General features: G+C 58.5%; 1 protein-coding gene across 1 annotated transcript; it reads right to left on the bottom strand.

The window, feature by feature from the left end:
* Positions 1–4,775: 4,775 nt before the first annotated feature.
* Positions 4,776–15,320, bottom strand: TBX21 (T-box transcription factor 21). Its single transcript, XM_008271373.4, has 6 exons — positions 14,638–15,320; positions 7,656–7,810; positions 7,183–7,304; positions 6,506–6,664; positions 6,290–6,351; positions 4,776–6,108 (listed from the first exon to the last, which is right to left on the bottom strand). The coding sequence occupies exons 1-6, from the start codon at positions 15,126–15,128 to the stop codon at positions 5,502–5,504; spliced, it is 1,596 nt and encodes a 531-aa protein (XP_008269595.3). The 5' UTR covers positions 15,129–15,320; the 3' UTR covers positions 4,776–5,501.
* Between the last annotated feature and the right edge of the window lie 1,425 nt (positions 15,321–16,745).

Genomic DNA, 16,745 nt, shown 5'->3' with positions numbered 1-16,745 from the left:
TCCCAGCTCCCAGCTTCAGCCTGGCCCATGCCAGCTGTTGTGAGCATCTGGGGAGTGAACCAGCAGATGAGAGCTCGCTCTCTCTCTCTGTTTCTCAGGGTGTGTCTATCTCGCTCTCACTGTATCTTAAATGAATAAAATAAGTAAAAAATAAAAGTTACTTTGTTGCAAAACATTTTGAAATCTGTGCCTCTGTGGGGATCTTCAAAATCGTTCCAGAAGGGCCCGTGTTGTAGTACAGCGGGGTAAGCTGCTGCCTACAGTGCTGGCGTCCCGTGTTGGCGCGCAGGCTCTAGTCCCAGATGCTCTGCTTCTGACCCAGCTCCCTGCTGATGTGCCTGGGAAACAACAGATGATGGCCCAAATACCTGGGCCCCTCCAACCCACGGGGGAGACCAGGATGGAGCTCCAGGCTCCTGGCTTCCGCCTGGCCCAGCTCTGGTCGTTGCAGTCATTTGGGGAGTGAACCAGCAGATAGAAGATCTCTTTCTCCCTCTGTCTCTTCTGTCTCACTTTCAAATAAATAAAATACATCTAAAAAGTCATGGAAAGTGTATCAAATGTATCATGAAAAAACTATGCATGGCTATTAAAATTTATTTGAAAGGCAGCGTTACAGGGAGAATCTTCCATCCACTGGTTCACTCCCCAAATGGCCGCAAGGCAGGGGCTGAGCCAGGCCAAATCCAAAAGCCAGGAGCTTCTTCTGGGTCCCCAAGGGGGTGGCAGGGGCCCAAGCACTTGGGTCATCTTCTGCTGCTTTCCTAGACACAATAGGAAGGAGCTGGATTGCAAGTGGAGCAGCCAGGACTTGACCCGGCGCCTGTATGGGATGCCAGTGTTACAGGTGGCAGCTTTTACCCACTGTGCCACAGCACCGACCCCACCAAATCTATCTTTAAAATTAGCACATAGGAATGTGAGATCTGAATGCTTATTTTTTTTTTTTTTCATCTACTTGAAAGGCAGAGCAACAGCAGGAGAGAGAGACAGCGATTTTCCATCCACTGGTTCAGTCCTCAAAAGCCTGAAACAGCCAGGGCTGGGCCAGGTGGGAGCCAGGAGCCCAGAACTCCATCCAGGTCTCCCACATGGGCAACAGGGACCCAAGCACTTGGGCCATCATTTGCTGCCTCCCAGGATGCGTTAGCAGGAAGCTGGATTGAAAGCAGCCAGGACTTGAGCCAGCACCCTGGTATGGGAGGTGGGCACCCCAAACAGTGGCCTACCTGCTACACCACAACACCAACCCCCAGTTTTCCCACAAAGCTTGTGAAGTATCCTCACATATGGGCTGGCCCTGGCTGAGAGAATGCAGCCGAGTGATGCTGTCCCAGCTCCAGGCTCAGCCCTCACAGACCTGGGAGCTTCTTTCTCACTCTTTCAGAGCCCTGAGCCAAGAAGTCCAACTCCATTGTCAGAGAGGAAAGACCACGGGTGTGTGCCTCCCATCAGGTGAACAGAGGCAACATCTGCAGAAGGGAGAAGTTAATAGTCTTACAGAACTCACGTGGGGGCGGCGCTGTGGCGTAGTGGGTAAAGCCACCGCCTGCAGTGCCGGCATCCCATGTGGGCACCTGTTCGAGTCCTGGCTGCTCCACCTCCATCCAGCTCTCTGCTATGGTCTGGGAAAGCCGTGGAAGATGGCCCAAGTCCTTGGGCCCCTGAACCCACGTGGGAGACCCAGAAGCTCCTGGCTCCTGGCTCCTGGCTTCAGATCGTCGCAGCTCCAGCCATTTTGGCCATCTGGGGAGTGAACCAGTGGATAGAAGACCTCCCCTCCCCCCACCCTGCCTCTGCCTTCAAATAAATAAATAAATATTTAAAACACACACACACACACAACACAGAAAGTCAGTGTTATTAAAAAAAAAAACTCACGTGGGATCAAAGTCAAACAAGGCCTTACACACAAAGCACTGGGCAGGCATGAAGGCACACCCACTCTGAGTGAGAATTGTTCGGAAGGACAGGTGCAGGTGCAGGTGCCACGGCATTTTGGTTACGCAGCCACTTGGGAGGCAGGATCCCACATCTAAGTGCCTGGGTTTGAGTTCTGTCTTCACCCCCAGCCAGCTTCTCACTGATGGACAAGTGGGAGGCAGCAGGTGATGGTCCAGGTGCTTGGGTCCCTGCCACTCACGTGAGAGACCAAGATGGAGTTTCAGGGTTCTGGCTTCAGCCTGGTCCAGCCTTCACTGTTGCAGCCATTTGGGGAGTGAACCAGCGGAGGCAAGATCAATCTCTCTCTCTTTCTCTTCCCCCCCACCCCGTCGCTCTGCCTTTCAAATAAATAAATAAATAAAAAGAAACCACAGATGTAGACAGTTCCTCCAGCACCACCCTCCACAAGGACAGGCACATTGGAAATGTCAGACACAAAATGCAGAATGGCTGTGTGCTTACAAAAAGCAAAAGCAAAGAAGGTGACTATAGGGATCAAAATCCAACCAGAGCCGGCGCCGCGGCTCACTAGGCTAATCCTCCGCCTAGCGGCACTGGCACACCGGGTTCTAGTCCTGGTTGGGGCGCCAGATTCTGTCCCGGTTGCCCCTCTTCCAGGCCAGCTCTCTGCTGTGGCCAGGGAGTGCAGTGGAGGATGGCCCAGGTGCTTGGGCCCTGCACCCCATGGGAGACCAGGAAAAGCACCTGGCTCCTGGCTCCTGCCATCGGATCAGCGCGGTGCGCCGGCCGCAGCGCGCCGGCTGCAGCGGCGGCCATTGGAGGGTGAACCAACGGCAAAAGGAAGACCTTTCTCTCTGTCTCTCTCTCTCACTGTCCACTCTGCCTGTCAAAAAAAATAATAAAAAAAAAAAAATAAAAAAAAAATCCAACCAGAAATCCTCAGGATCATACGAATTAGAGAAAAGAGAACTTACAGAAATGCAAAAATAACATTTAAATAAGACCTTAAAAGAGATAAATAAAAAATCATAAAAAGCACTTTGTAAACTGTGTGTGTGGGGGGGGAACAACTTGATCTAATCTGAGGACTAGATACAGCTGAAAGTAGGATTAAAAAAAAAGATACAGGTGAAGAATTTATCCAGAACACAGCACAGACTAGGATGGTAACTCTCAAGAGGGAGGGGTGGTGGGTGGAGTGGAGGGACGTCCAGACTTTGTTGCTGTCTTTATCCATTTCTTCATTGTTTGAATGTTTTTTTTTTTTAAAGATTTTATTTATTTACTTGAGAGGCAGAGTTACAGAGAGAGGGAGAGACAGAACCATCTGCAGGTTCACTCTTTGTATGGCCCCAGTGGCTGAAGCTGTGCTGATCTGAAGCCAGGAGCCAGGAGCGTCTTCCTGGTCTCCCATGCAGGCACAGGGGCCCAAGTACTTGCGCCATCTTCCACTGCTTTCCCAGGCACATTAACAGGGAGCGGGATCAGAAGAGAAGCAGCCGGGACTAGAACCGGCGCCCACATGGGATGCTGGCGCTGCAGGCGGAAGCTTACTTAGCTCACTATACCACAACGCCAGCCTCATTGCTTGAATTCTTAAAAAGAAGCAGGTATCATTTTTCCTTTTTTTTTTTAAAGATTTATTTATTTATTTGAAAGTCAGAGGTAGAGAGAGAGAGAGGAGAGGCAGAAAGAGAGGGTATCATTTTTCAAACACAATTTGGCGTATGCAGAAAGAGACAGAGATTGGAAGAGAACCAGAAAAAAGCAACAACAGTAGAGCTCAGCGCTTGCTGTTTGTGAGGCCCTATTCTTAAATCCTCTCCGCGCACAAGGCTGGATCGCATGAAACGGTGAACTGATTGTTTTCTTAAAAGATTTATTTATTTATTTGAAAGGCAGAGCGACAGAGAGAGGTCTTCCACCTGCTGGTTCACTCCCCAAATGGTTGCAACAGTCCAGCCTGGGCCAGGCCAAGGTCAGGAGCCGGGAGCTCCATGCAGGTCTCCCACGTGGGTGCAGGGACCCAAGTCCTGGGGCCATCAGCCACTGCCTTCCCAGGCTCGTTAGGAAGGAGGTGGACTGGAAGCGGAGCAGCGGGATTTGAACTGGTGCTCAGAGGCTTTAACCCTCTTTTCCAGCCCCTGGTTCTTCCTGATCTACAAAAATAAACATTTTGGGGGCCAGTGACATGGCACACTAGTTTAATCCTCCGCCTGCATCCCATATGGGTGCAGGTTCTAGTCCCAGTTGCTCCTCTTCCAGTCCAGCTCTCTGCTATGGCCTGGGATAGCAGTAGAAGATGGCCCAAGTGCTTGGGCCCCTGCACCCACATGAGAGACCAGGAGGAAGCACCTGGCTCCTGGCTTCAGATCGCTGCAGCGCTGGCCATTGTGGCCACTTGGGGAATGAACCAATGGAAGGAAGACCTTTATCTCTGTCTCTCTCTCACTGTCTGTCAAATAAATAAATATAATAATAAAAATAAAGATTGCACATGGTTCAGTTTATATTTACTCCTTCCATCCTTGAGCAAGCCTGGGGGTGAATGCAGAGAGCTGCTAGAAACGGCGAGAAACCAAGTGCCTCCCGTGGGCCCCTCGCTCCACCCAGCCTGGTGCCCAGTCCTGCCCTCCCCTGCCCTCCCCCCACAGGCCCAGATGCTTCCAGAGGGAGCAGCAACCGCCTGCCTGAGGGCTAAGGACAGGACCCACGGCCTTGCTCTAACTCGGCTGACTCCTGACGGAAGTCACTTCAGGTTTCCGGTGGGGGGGGGGGGCAGCAAAGGAGAGGCCTGACCAGACCGTCCCAGGCACAGCAGCCGTGCCCGCCCCAGGGGCCCCACACTGGCATGGAAGCAGAACACGCTCCACAGTTTCAAGTTTATTTTCAGAAAGTGATGGAGACAAAGACATCCAGACACCACTCTCTGCACAATAAATAGCCACCCCGTTCAAAAAATAAAAATAAAGAGATAGGGAAGGCAAGAGTGGGCACGCACGCAGCCGCCCCAAACCAGCCCGCGCGTCCCGGGCTGTGCACTTCGGCCCCTTCTTCCGCACCCCACTGTGTCCGAGCAGGTGGGGCCCAGGCCAGCTGCTCAAAGTCACCGGAGTCCTCTCCCTGACCCTGGCTGGCCGACTGTTATAAAATCCGCGTCCATTTATTTTCAGATCGGGGATTAACACACACGCAAACAACCCCATCGGAGGCCTCTTTATAGAGGAAGAAAGCAGGCTCCCGTTCCCGGCCTCCCAGCCTGGTCCACGCCCCCCCCAGAAGCGAAGAAGCCCCGAGGTGTCCAAGACCTCCTCCTCGTCTGTCTCCTGTTCGCTGGCCGAGAGCCGACAGCCAGAAGCAGCACCAGGTACACGACCCGAGCTGGGGCAGAGTGAGCGGGCAGGGCTGAGCCTCACATGGTGACTGTGGGCCAGGAGGCAGCCAGCGAGCCCCAGACCCTTCCTGGCGCCCCTCTTTCCCAGACAAGGGACAGAGGCAGCCGGGGGCTCCTGCAGCCGGAGTCTCTTGTCCAAGTTCCGTGGTGTCCTCCAGCCTACCAGCACCGCTTCTGTGCCTCGCGCCAGGTCCACGCTGGCTCAGTTGGGGAAATAGTTATAAAACTGGCCCTCCGTGACCTCCTTATCAAAAGGGGACGGGGCCCCGGCGGGGGAGGAGCTGTCGCCACTGGAAGGATAGGGGGACACGCGTCTCCTCTTAGAGTCCCCTTCGCCCAGCCCTGAGTCACTGGACTCCGGCCGGAGGGGCGTGATGTCAGTCCAGAGCGAGGCGGAGACCTGGTCCTCCGAGGCTCTGGGGCCAGGTTCCATGGGCAGAGTCCGCATGGGGCGAAACCAGCTGGCTGTGCCCATCTTGGGTGGGTACTGGGGGGCCACCGGCCAGCCAGCTGCAGGCGCCAGGACCTCCTGGCCGCGGTAGTAGGGCACGGTGGGCCCAGGGGCGGAGGGCAGGAATGCGGGCTTCATGCTGACCGCTCGAAACTCGGCGTCGTAGCTGTGGTCCCGGGGGGGCCCCAGCCAGTAAGGCTGCGGAACCACCTCCTTGGCCTGGCCAGGAAGCTCGGGGTAGAAACGGCCGGGAACGGGGTACTGGCTGGGGAGGAGAGGCGAGTAGGGGTCTCCACCAGGCACCTGACAGTTGGGTGCAGGCGGGGAGGGGACGCTGGTGTCCACAGATGCATACATGCTAAACAAACAAACCAGAGAGTGAGAGAACAGCCGGCACAGCCCGACCCACTACCCTGACCCTCCCTGCCTGGCCTGCCCACCCTCCAGCACCTCCCCCCTCAGGAAGGGGGTGGAGCAGACAGAGGCTGAGCGCGGCCCTGGAGTCCCCGCTCGGGTGGGCTGGATCCAGGGACACTTACGACTCAAAGTTCTCCCGGAAGCCTTTGGCAAAGGGGTTGTTGTCAATCTTCAGCTGCGTGATCTAGAGAAAGGGGAAATGGAGGCACCTGGGGCTGAGGCCCGGGGGGGGGGGTGTCTTGCAGAACCTCCTACCCCCCCTCCTCCCACCAGGAAGCCCACAGGCCCCACTCTGCCCCTCCGCCCGGCCCAGGCCCCACTGGCCAGGCCGGCCTCACCTCGGCGTTCTGGTAGGCGGTCACGGCGATGAACTGCGTCTCTTGGAAGGTGAAGACGTGCGTGTTGGCGGCGTGGCACGCTGCCTCCGGCTCTCCGTCCGTCACCTCCACGATGTGCAGCCGGGGCTGGTACTTATGGAGGGACTGCAGCACGATCATCTGCACAGACAGCAAGAGGGAGGGTGAGGCTCTCCCGCTGCCCACGGCGGCCCTGTGGCCAGTCACGGCCCCAAGGGGGAGGGCCCTGAGGTCACTCATCCGTGCCCCTGCCACCACCTCACTTCTCCCAGGCCTTCCGAGTCCAGGCCCAGCACCAACTCTAAGCCTCGTGTCCTCTCTCCTATCCCCAGATGTCCCTTGTGACCAAGCCACCAGCACCAACAGGGCCTGTTAGGGATAAATGCACCTCCCAGCTGCTCAACCCAGAGGAGCTCCACACCCACTCCCTGGCAGGCGGGGGCCCTGAGCAGTGGCAGGCAGCCTGGGGTTTGGTGATGAAGCTCCCGGGCAGCCTTGACCTGAACCTGACCCCCGTCTGAGATGGGCCTTTCTCCTGCCTCATCTTCCTCCACAGTGAGTGGGAAAGAGCCCGAGCTCAGAGAGGTATAGCAGGGAGGCCCAGAGAAGAGGGTCCCAGGCTCTGGAGGGCGGGGCTGCCCCCAGGAAGCAGGTCCTACCTGGGTCACGTTGTTGGAGGCCCCTTTATTGTTCGTGAGCTTCAGTTTCCCAAATGAAACTTCCTGGCGCATCCAGTGGGCTCCGGTGTTGGGTGAATCTGGATGGACGTACAGGCGGTTTCCTGCGGATGGTTAACCTCTTTGGCTTGCAGTCCCCGGGGGCAGACCCCCTGGTGACTTGCAGGAGGCGCAGGGAGGGGCAGTTGGGGTGGGGCAGGACAGGTGAGGGTGCGGGGGGAGGCACAGGCAGCGCAGGGGCAGGCGTGGGCAGAGAGGTGAGCAGTGGGCAGGCTGCAGCCTAGGAGAAAGAAGGACAGACGAGGTGGAAGCCAAAGGGGGCCTGGGAGGGAGTGGAACAGGAAGGGGGTGGGGGTGTTAGTCCTCAGCATCCGCGGCAGGGGCTTGGGGATCCACCAGGGGGCGCTCGGTCCTGGAGAACAGGCGCGCGCACCACCCCGCGCCCGGGAGCGTACCTGACACGCTGCCTTCGGCTTTTCCACACTGCACCCACTTGCCGCTCTGGTACCGCCAGTGGTGCTGGTCCACCAAGACCACGTCCACGAACATCCTGTAGTGGCTGGTGGGCTCCAGCCCCGCCACGGTGAACGACAGGAACGGGAACATCCTCCTGGGGAGAACAGGGAGGCCCGGTGTGCATGGGTGCCAGCCCCGTGTGCATGGGTGCGGGCTCGGCAGCCAGTCGCCCCCGCCGGGAGAGCGTGCAGGAAGTCTGCCAGCCGGGAGCTGAGCGCTGTCATAATCATAAACTGAATTCTGTGAACTTACAGTGGGATACATTCTATTACAAACGAAAAGGTAATAAAACTCAAAACCATCACTATTGCACTACACTTGCTATGGTGGTGCTCCCGGGCTGTGTATGCCTACTGGACCCGAGTGGTGAGGAGAGCAGGCAGAGGGACACGGTCTCATCAGTGACACCACACCGGAGCCTGAGTCAGCCATGTGATGTTTACACCACGGCAATTGGCCAGCACCACTCCCCGGGGCTTGCTGAGAGCTTTTGCTTTCAGAGGGTCGGCTGCGGACATTCTGCCACGGCCAACTCTGCCCAGGGTTGGTTTCCACTGTGGCTCCCACAGTACTAGCACCCGCCTCGTCCCAGGGCATGCCCTCGCCCACTGGCCCTTCCTGCCCCATCCCCGTGGGCCTGGCGTCTGGAGGACCGCCTGTCCCAAGCCCAGGCCTTCTGAGAAGTAGCTAGCAGCTCAGGCCCCGCCCACCCGAAAGAAGGCACACCAAGGCCCGTCCCCATGCTCCCCGTCCTGTTCCCAGAATAGCGGAGGAAACTGAGGGTGAGGGGGGAAGCGGGCTGCCGCACTGCCCTCCCCCCCGCATGGTGCCTGCACAGCAAATTGTGAACGAGAAGCCTTCTCCAGCCGCACCCACCTCCAGTACTTCCACCGTCGCCGCCTCCATAGTCACTGTCATTCCGTAACAGCCACCATCACCCTAACCACCATCTCCACCATCACCATTGCAGCCACCACCATCACCCCCACCACTACTTCCACCCTCCCCACCGCCACTGGCAGCCCCGCGCCGCAACCACTGCCCCCTCCTCCAGCACCGGGACCAGCAGCAGCTCCAACAGCCAAACTTTTCTCTTCCGTCCCCGGCAGGGAGAGCGGAGTTGGCAGAAGGACCGACTCCAACCCTCACCGGGATGACTTCATCCCCCCTCCTCCCGTGAGAAGCCCAGCAGGGCTAGAAGGAAGACGGAGGCCTAAGCCTTAGCATAGCTGGGCCCAGGCAACCCCCCCAGGAGCTGCTGTCACATCCTGTCTTCCCAGACTCTCCTGGGTTGAGAAAAAGACACTGGGACCCTGGAGAAGTTAACTCCCAAGCCAAACCTGGGTTTCCTCCGCCGTGCATGGCGATACCTGCAGGCGGCCGACTCGGTGCCAGCGCCAAGGCCGTGCACCTGGGCTCCTTCTCCCTCTGCTGCGTCCCCAGCCCTGGACCCAGGGCTGCCCTGGCCCTGCCCTGGCTGGAGGACTCTAGGCAGCAGTCGGAGGTCAGGCCCCGGCTCCCTGGGAGCCCCGTGGTCAGAGGACCTGAGAAATCAAAGGTCAGGGACTAGGCCGTGGCCAGCCGAGGTGAGAGCATTTTCAACCCCGGCCTCTGACAATGGTCAGCTCACTCGAACCTTTGCTGTATTGTAACCAGAACTCACGGAGCTTCTGCTTATGTGCCAGCTGATTCATCACAACAGGCCTCTGAAACAGGGAGTGGGTGTGACTTAGACACCGGCGTCCCACAGCCTGAGTGCCTGGGTACAAGTCCCGGCTCCGGCTCCTGGCTCCAGCCTCCTGCCAGTGCAGACCCCGGAGCAGCAGTAACTGCTCAAGTGTTTGTGTTCCTGCCACCCACATGGGGGACCCGGATTGAGTTCCCAGCTCTTGGCTCCCTGGCCCTGGCCCAGCCCTGGCCTTTGCAGGCATTTGGGAAGTGAACCAGTAGACAAGAGTGCTCTCTCTCTCTCTCTCTCCCCCTCAAATAGATTTTTTTAAAGATTTACTTATTTGAAAGAGTTACTTAGAGAGGGAGAGATACAAACAGGGGTGGGGAGAACGCTTTCATCTGCTGGTTCACTCCCTAGATGGTCACAATGGCCAGGGCTGGGCCAAACCAAAGCCAGGAACCAGCTGCTTCACCCACATCTGCCATGTGGGTGCAGGGGCCCAAGCACCTGGGCCTGTCTTCACTGCTTTCCCAGGCCATTAGCAGGGAGCTGGCCAGGAAGTGGAGCAGCTGGTACATAAATGAGTGGTTGTATGGGACACTGGTGCCACAGGCAGCGGCTTTACCCACTCTGCCACAGTGCTGGCCCCATCTCAAATACATTTTTTAAATAGTTAATGTTATTTCTGACTTTATACTTGAAGAAACTGAGGCTCAGAGAGCTTTGGGGATGGCCCCTCTGTGGGAGGCAGAGCCGGCGTCTTCTGAGGGCAGAGCAGGGTCATAGTCTCAGCTGTCCACCCATCTTTCATGTCGAGTAATGGGAAACAGGGGAGACACAGGAAGAGGATGGGGAAAAGGGAGAGAAGGAAGGTCTCAGTTTCACCCTAAAAGTCTAGAATCGCCACCAGCCAGCATCCCAAAATAGCTCTGATTTACATGCCAGCATGCCGGGAGCACCGGGCGTGGAGATGGGGCCAGTGTCCCACAGCCCCTCCCCCCAAAAAACTGCCTACTGTGGGTCCAAGAGCCCAGACTCCTCCTCTGCCCCCAAGAGGATAGTCTCCGATGCTTCTCAGGGTCACCGGACCCGTCCCAGAGCCTGGCACCTGGCACCTGCGCTGCCTCACTGCCACTTAGTGCAAGCTAGACTAACAAGGGGATTCTGTCCATCATGCTGGCAGAGTATTTAAACATTGATCTTACCTCCTGCTGACCAGGGTGTGAAGAACAGGCCTGTCTCATAGAGTAAGATGGAGCTGTAAACGGGTCCCACTTTTTATTTATTTATGTATTTTATTCATTTTCATTTTATTTGAAAGGCAGGGAGAGAGAGAGAGATCTATCTATCTATCTATCTATCTATTTATCTATCTATCTGCTGGTTCATTCCCTAAATGCCTAGAACAGCCAGGGCTGGGCAAGGCCAAAGACAGGAGCCAGGAACTCCATTTGGGTCTCCCCATTTGGGTGGCAGGGGCCCAAGTCCTTGAGCCATCCTCTGCTGCCTCCCAGGGTGCACATTCGCAGGGAGCTGGATCAGAAGCAGAGGAGCTGGGACTGTAACCAAGCACTCTGATGGGGGATGCAGGTGTCCCAAACTCACATCTTGACCTCTGCGCCAAATGCTCACCCCTGATGCCACCTTTTGGGAGGGCATTCTGTACCTGCCGAATGCAAAATACGCCCAGATGTCAGGGGACCTCCTGCTCCCAGCCTTGGACACACTCACTGGAAGTCAGAGGGCCACTGGCTCGAAGCCACAGAAAGGGCAGGCGTAAGAGGAAGAAAACATTTTTGAGCATTGTGGCAAGGCAGGTTAAGCTGCCAGCTGCAACCAGCATCCCATAGGGGCACCAATGCAAGTCCCAGCTGCTCCACTTCCAGTCCAGCTCCCTGCTGATGCACCTGGGAAAGCAGCAGAGGATGGCCCTAGTGCTTGGGCCCCTGCACCCACATCAGAGACCCGGAAGAAGCTCCTGGCTCCTGGCTTCCGCCTAACCCAGCCTTGGTCATTGTGGCCATTTGGAGAGTGAACCAGCAGATGGAAGCTCGCTCTCTCTCTCTCTCTCTCTCTCCCCCACCCCAAGATCTCAAAGGCTCTGGGGGCTGGGTTGGGAAGGTGTAGAAAGAAAACCACGAAGGCCACCAGGCTGGCGAGCACCGCATGGACTGAGACCGCTGGGCCCGCGCCCGACCTCACACGCACGCACACGAACGCAAGCCGAGCTTCTCAACAGCAGAGCTCCCCAAGTTATCTTAATTACAATAATCAACTAATCACACTCAGAAAAGTGGGGATTACCAGCAATTAATGCACGCCCACGCAAGCCACAGCGCCCCGGCCTCGCTCTTCCTCTCCTGGGTCTTCATCCACCGCTCTGTCCTCAGCAGTCCATTCCCAACTCACACAGGGCCCGCGGCGCCGAGACAGCAGCACACGTCCGTGTGTGTCACTAGCAGCTGCCCAAAGTCCACGGACACACCACCATAACCATCAAGAGCTCCCTGGGCCAGGCCCTCATTTTGTTCTGCCTCGCCCAGCCTCCTCTGAGCCACCTTGATCAGTCTCTGGAGCCGGAAGCACCATCCCCCTCCCCGACTCCCCACCCCGGTCCCACACACTTGGGGGAGAGTGTGACTGTGTCTGGTCCACGCCAGGGTGGGGAGGTGGGTCTTGGGTGGGTGGGAGAGGAAGGACTTGAGTGAGTCAACCCAGGGCAGAGGGCTGCCCAGCTGTGGGTGGGCCTGGGGTGGAAGATTTCATAAAGGAAGAAGGCTGGGGGTGATACGGTGGTGACTGGTGGGTCAGTGGAGCCCACCAAGGGACAGACCAGCCGCCGAAGCAGGGGGACAGAGAGGAAAGGGTTCTCTGAGCCCATAGCGAGAGAAAATGGCTACCGGCTTCCCAGATAGGCATAGCCCAAGCTGAGAAGGCACGGGGGCCACTGGGCACTGGTAGGACTGGCTTAGGGGTAGTGGGCTCTCTGTCCCCCCGTCCTGCCATGAAACCTCCCTGGCCAGATCCAAGAGGAGGCATCAACCAACAGGGGTTCTGTGCTGCCCAAAGTGGCCCCTTAGGATGACTCAAAAAGTGTAAATTGAAACACACACACACACACACACACACACACTTACAACAGAATCAGGAAAACTTGGTGAAAGGAATTTCTGTCCTGGTTTGCCAACGGTGTTGTGTTTATTTGTTTCAAGGCCATTTTGAGAGATGCATGGAGAACTATTTAGGGATGAGATCGATTCTAGGACTTACTCACTAATTATTTACGTATTACTAATATGGCCCTAGGCGGGAGGGGTGGAAGTGAGTGAGGGCAAAGGAGAAACGAGACGGGAGCAGTACTGACACCTGCTGAAGCGGGGCCACGGCGGGGGGGGAGGGGGGATTTTTCTGTCTACTTGTGTATACAGTGGAATTTTTCATAACGAAAAATACAAGTGCCTGGACCCAAAAGGAAGACAACAAAACTTGTCCAGTGGGGAGCACTCATTAGGAGCAAGCGGGAAAAAAGGGGGCCGCAGGGCCAGGAGTGAGGATGCACGCTGAGAATCACACCCCTGCCCGACTCCCCTAAACAGCCCACGGGCAGGCAGCCCTGCGCAGGCCAGAACCCCGGAAGTCCTGGCTGACGCTCCATCTACCCCATCCCTTAAGACCGGACACGGGCGGAGCCCTTGCAGAAGGCTGTGGGGACAAGACCCCAGCCAGGCCGCAGGGCCGGGCAGCTTCCCAACCGTTCAACAGAGGGCAGGGCTAGGAGGCTCTGCCACCCTGCACCTCACTGCCCTCCACCAGCGCCTGCCTGCCTAACACTCAGATACTGGAAGTGAAAGCAGCCGAATGCATCAGGGCCTCTGGACAGCGTGGGGGGCTGTCCTTGCTCGTGGCCGTGGGGGACCCAGGAAGAGACCCCCTGGGCTCTGGGGCCAGCTCTTCCAGCAGTGGGTGTGCTGGGTGACCTCAGAAGACTCTCTTGCTGTCTCTGGGCCCATTTCATAGTCCCTTCCAGTCAGATGCATTGGGACCAGAAGCCTGGGCTGTGCCTGAGGAGCACCCAGAGGGGGAGTGGAGAGGAATTACCCGAAGCCTTAGCAAAGAAGGCTGGCCCACAAGTGCCCCTGCCAGCTTCCTGGGCTCATCCCAGGGCAAGCAGAGAAGCTTGGCAACCCTCAGTCCCTCAACCCCAGACTGTGCCACCACAGAGAGACGAAGGCCCCAGCCGGGCCCGATCCAGCACTAGCCCCTGGGGCCTAGCACACGCAGCCCTCACCCCCACCCCCCGAGCCTCACTTGTGACACCTGCTCCTCCACACCTCCTGACCGCGGATGGACCATGCTGGGTCGGCCAGCGACACAGCCCCTTTACCCAGAGGCCTCCACGGGGCAGGATGGGTCCCCGTTGTCACAGGCCAGACTCAGGCAGGCACACACAGGGTGTTGCTCACCAAACAAATACCACACGCCGCGCAAGTTTCTCTTTCTTTGCTCATGCAGGAGGCTGTATCCGGAAGCAGCACCCTAAGCCCCAAACCCTCACCGTGGGGCTCTCCCCACGACTCCCCCCAGGGTGCACTGATGAGAGCAGCGCTTTAAGGCACAGATCTCAAAGGGTGCTGCAGTCCAGCTCCTCCAACCCTTGGGTGAGTGAGCCTCACCTGCTCGGGCCCTCCCGGGCATTTGTGCCTGGAAGGGATCTGTGCCCCCCTCCCCGCAACACACGCACCCCAGACATTCGATCTCAAAGGGAGACCGGAAAGGAAACTTGGCCACAGCCTCTCTATGTCACCGAATCCCAGTCTCCCGCCACCCCCACCGCCATCAAAGCTGACACAGCACAACAGACGCAGAGGGACTGGGGGGAGGCAGGGGCCGGGGCTTGTCCCCCATTCAGCAAAATCCTGCCCTCCCTTCCAGTTTCCCACACCAGGAACCAAGAGGCCCCTCACTCTGTTGGACCCAGCCCATGCACTCCCGACAGCTCACTGCCACCTGTGCACACGGCGGATCTGTGCTCCCGACCCTGAGCAGAGCAACTTAAGCGCCCACCCTCATTCAGGGAACTTCCGGCGCTCACCCTCGTCCATCTCCCTGTTGAGTTCTCTGGGCATACACAGCCCTGCAGAACCTTCCCTGTGCTCGCCGCTACCCCATTCTGCCCCAAAGCTGGTGTCCCAGAGGCACCAGCGCCGTCCAACCGGAAAAGGCCTTGTCCCACGCGGCGCCCAACTCACCGCCCCTGCTTGGTGATGATCATCTCCGTCTGGTGCTGATTGAACTTGGACCACAACAGGTGGTTGTTGAGCGCCACTCTCAGCTTTCCCGACACCTCCAGCCCAGCGGGCAGCGCATAGTCCTCGCGCGGCCCCGGGTAGAGACTGGCGCGCGGGTCCGGGGCTGCGTAGCCATCCCCGGGCTGGTAGCCCTCGGCGCCCGCCGGCGGAGGATAGGGCTCGGCCGTCCCAGGAAAGCCGGCCGCCTGGGGCCGGGGCGGGTAGGCGTAGGCTCCGAGGAAGCGGCCTGGCGGGGCCGGCACCAGGGCGCCCCCTGCGTAGGACGCCCCGAGGCTGCCGCCCCCGCGCCGGTCGGCGGGGTCCTGCGCGCCGGGCTCCGGATAGAAGTAGCGGTGCTGCGGGTCGGCGCCAGGCGCCCGGCCCTCGTCGCTCGCCGGCATCGGCTCGGTGCCCGTCAGCATCTCTCCGCAGCCCGGCTCCACGATGCCCATCCGGGGCGGGCTGGGCACCTTCCCGCAGCCGTCGAGGGGGCGGCCCTGACGCGCGGGGGCAGGCGAGAGGGTCGCACGGGCTGGGGCGGGCCCTGGGGCGGGGTGGGGGCCCCAGCGCAGTCCGGGCTCGGGCGCCCGCCTCGTGCGCCCGCGAGTGGCAGGCGCACAGCTGCTGCCGGGCTCCCTCTCGGCGGGCCGCTGTCACTAGCCGCGCGGCGCCTTGGCTGTGGCTTTATGAAGCTCTCGGGTCCCCCCCGCCCGCCACCCCGGCCCCGCCCCGCCTCGCCCCGCCCCTCGTGGCTAATTCTCGGCGGAGTCCGCGCTGCGGGCGGAGGACCGGCGGGCCCCCCAAGGAGGGGACCAGCGGGTCCTCGCGCGCCCTGCGGTTCCTGCTTCAAGAACCTGCCCCCTGGGGAGGCAACCGCGCTGCCTAAATCGCCGGCCCGGTTCTCTTCCCGGGACCCTGGCGCGGGGGGGGGGGACGGGCGGGAAATTTCATCTGTCCCCGAAGGCTCAGATCAAAGACCCCCTCCTGCGGGAAGCCTGCGACGATGGCCCAGGTGGGACTCGCGGGGCCTCTTCGCCCGCACTGGCCGGCTCAGAGCAGCTGCGACCGCGGCAGCCAGCAGATTCTGGCTGGCGCCCAGTGTCCGGGCTCAGTGCTGGGTGGCTTTGCACTTTGCATGAATGAAGCGTTTGCCCTCTTTCTCCGGGCCAGCGGCCCACGCGGGCTGCGTCCGGACCCCAGCCGGAACCCCAGCCCGGGACCCACTTGGAAACTGGTGAGCCACAGGAGGAGTTCCTTAAAGAGAAGCGCCTCCGCAGCAGCGTGGGCGGCCGCGCACTCCTGGCCGGGCAGCCCCGTCCTGGAAGCCGCGTTGGGCTGCGGGTGCTCAGGTCCCGGGACTGGCGCTGTCACTCAGTTATATGTGACCTGGGAGAGTCACTTCCCTTGCCTGAAGGCAGCATGGCATTCCTCATCAGGACACTGGGGCAAAGAAACAGATGGACTTTGCCAGCGAGCTGCGAGCCTCAGACTGCACTGCACATAGGCTTCCAAGCCATGGTTACACCTGCGTGGAAACGCTGAGGTTCAGAGCCCACCCCACCCCCACCCCGGTACTCCAAAGGGCACCCCCAGGCTGATGGGACCACGGGGGCTTTGCTTTCTGTCTCTTTTCTGTTAACTAATGTAGCTATGCGTTTATGATGAAAACTCTTCCCCCCTCCCCCCAGCGATTGAAGGTAGCCTCACGGAGAGTCTTCCTGTGTATAAAGATGAAACATAGAGAAAATCGAGCAGTAAAGAAAACTAAAAACAAGACTATATAAATTGCCCCAAATCCCACCCTCAAAGGCAAACAGAATTAACATACCGCAAACACACAGATGTCACTCCTTGCACACTGGCTGTCTTTTGCACACACACCAATGCATAATTCTATATAAACACCACACGTGCTGCTTTGTCATGTGTGGTTTTTTTTTTTTCATTCAACAAAGTGGTGCCGAATTTTTTGCATGTCAATAACCATTTACATTTTAGAGTGTTTTGGAAAATACTTCTCACAGTTTCATCAGGTTAGCTCACCTCTCCTCTATCGCCCCCCCACACCC

The sequence above is a fragment of the Oryctolagus cuniculus genome, chromosome 17, assembly GCF_964237555.1.
Source record: "Oryctolagus cuniculus chromosome 17, mOryCun1.1, whole genome shotgun sequence".
Taxonomy (NCBI): Eukaryota; Metazoa; Chordata; class Mammalia; order Lagomorpha; family Leporidae; genus Oryctolagus; species Oryctolagus cuniculus.
Note: the sequence above shows the minus strand (reverse complement) of the source record. Positions and strands in the feature narration are given on the sequence as shown.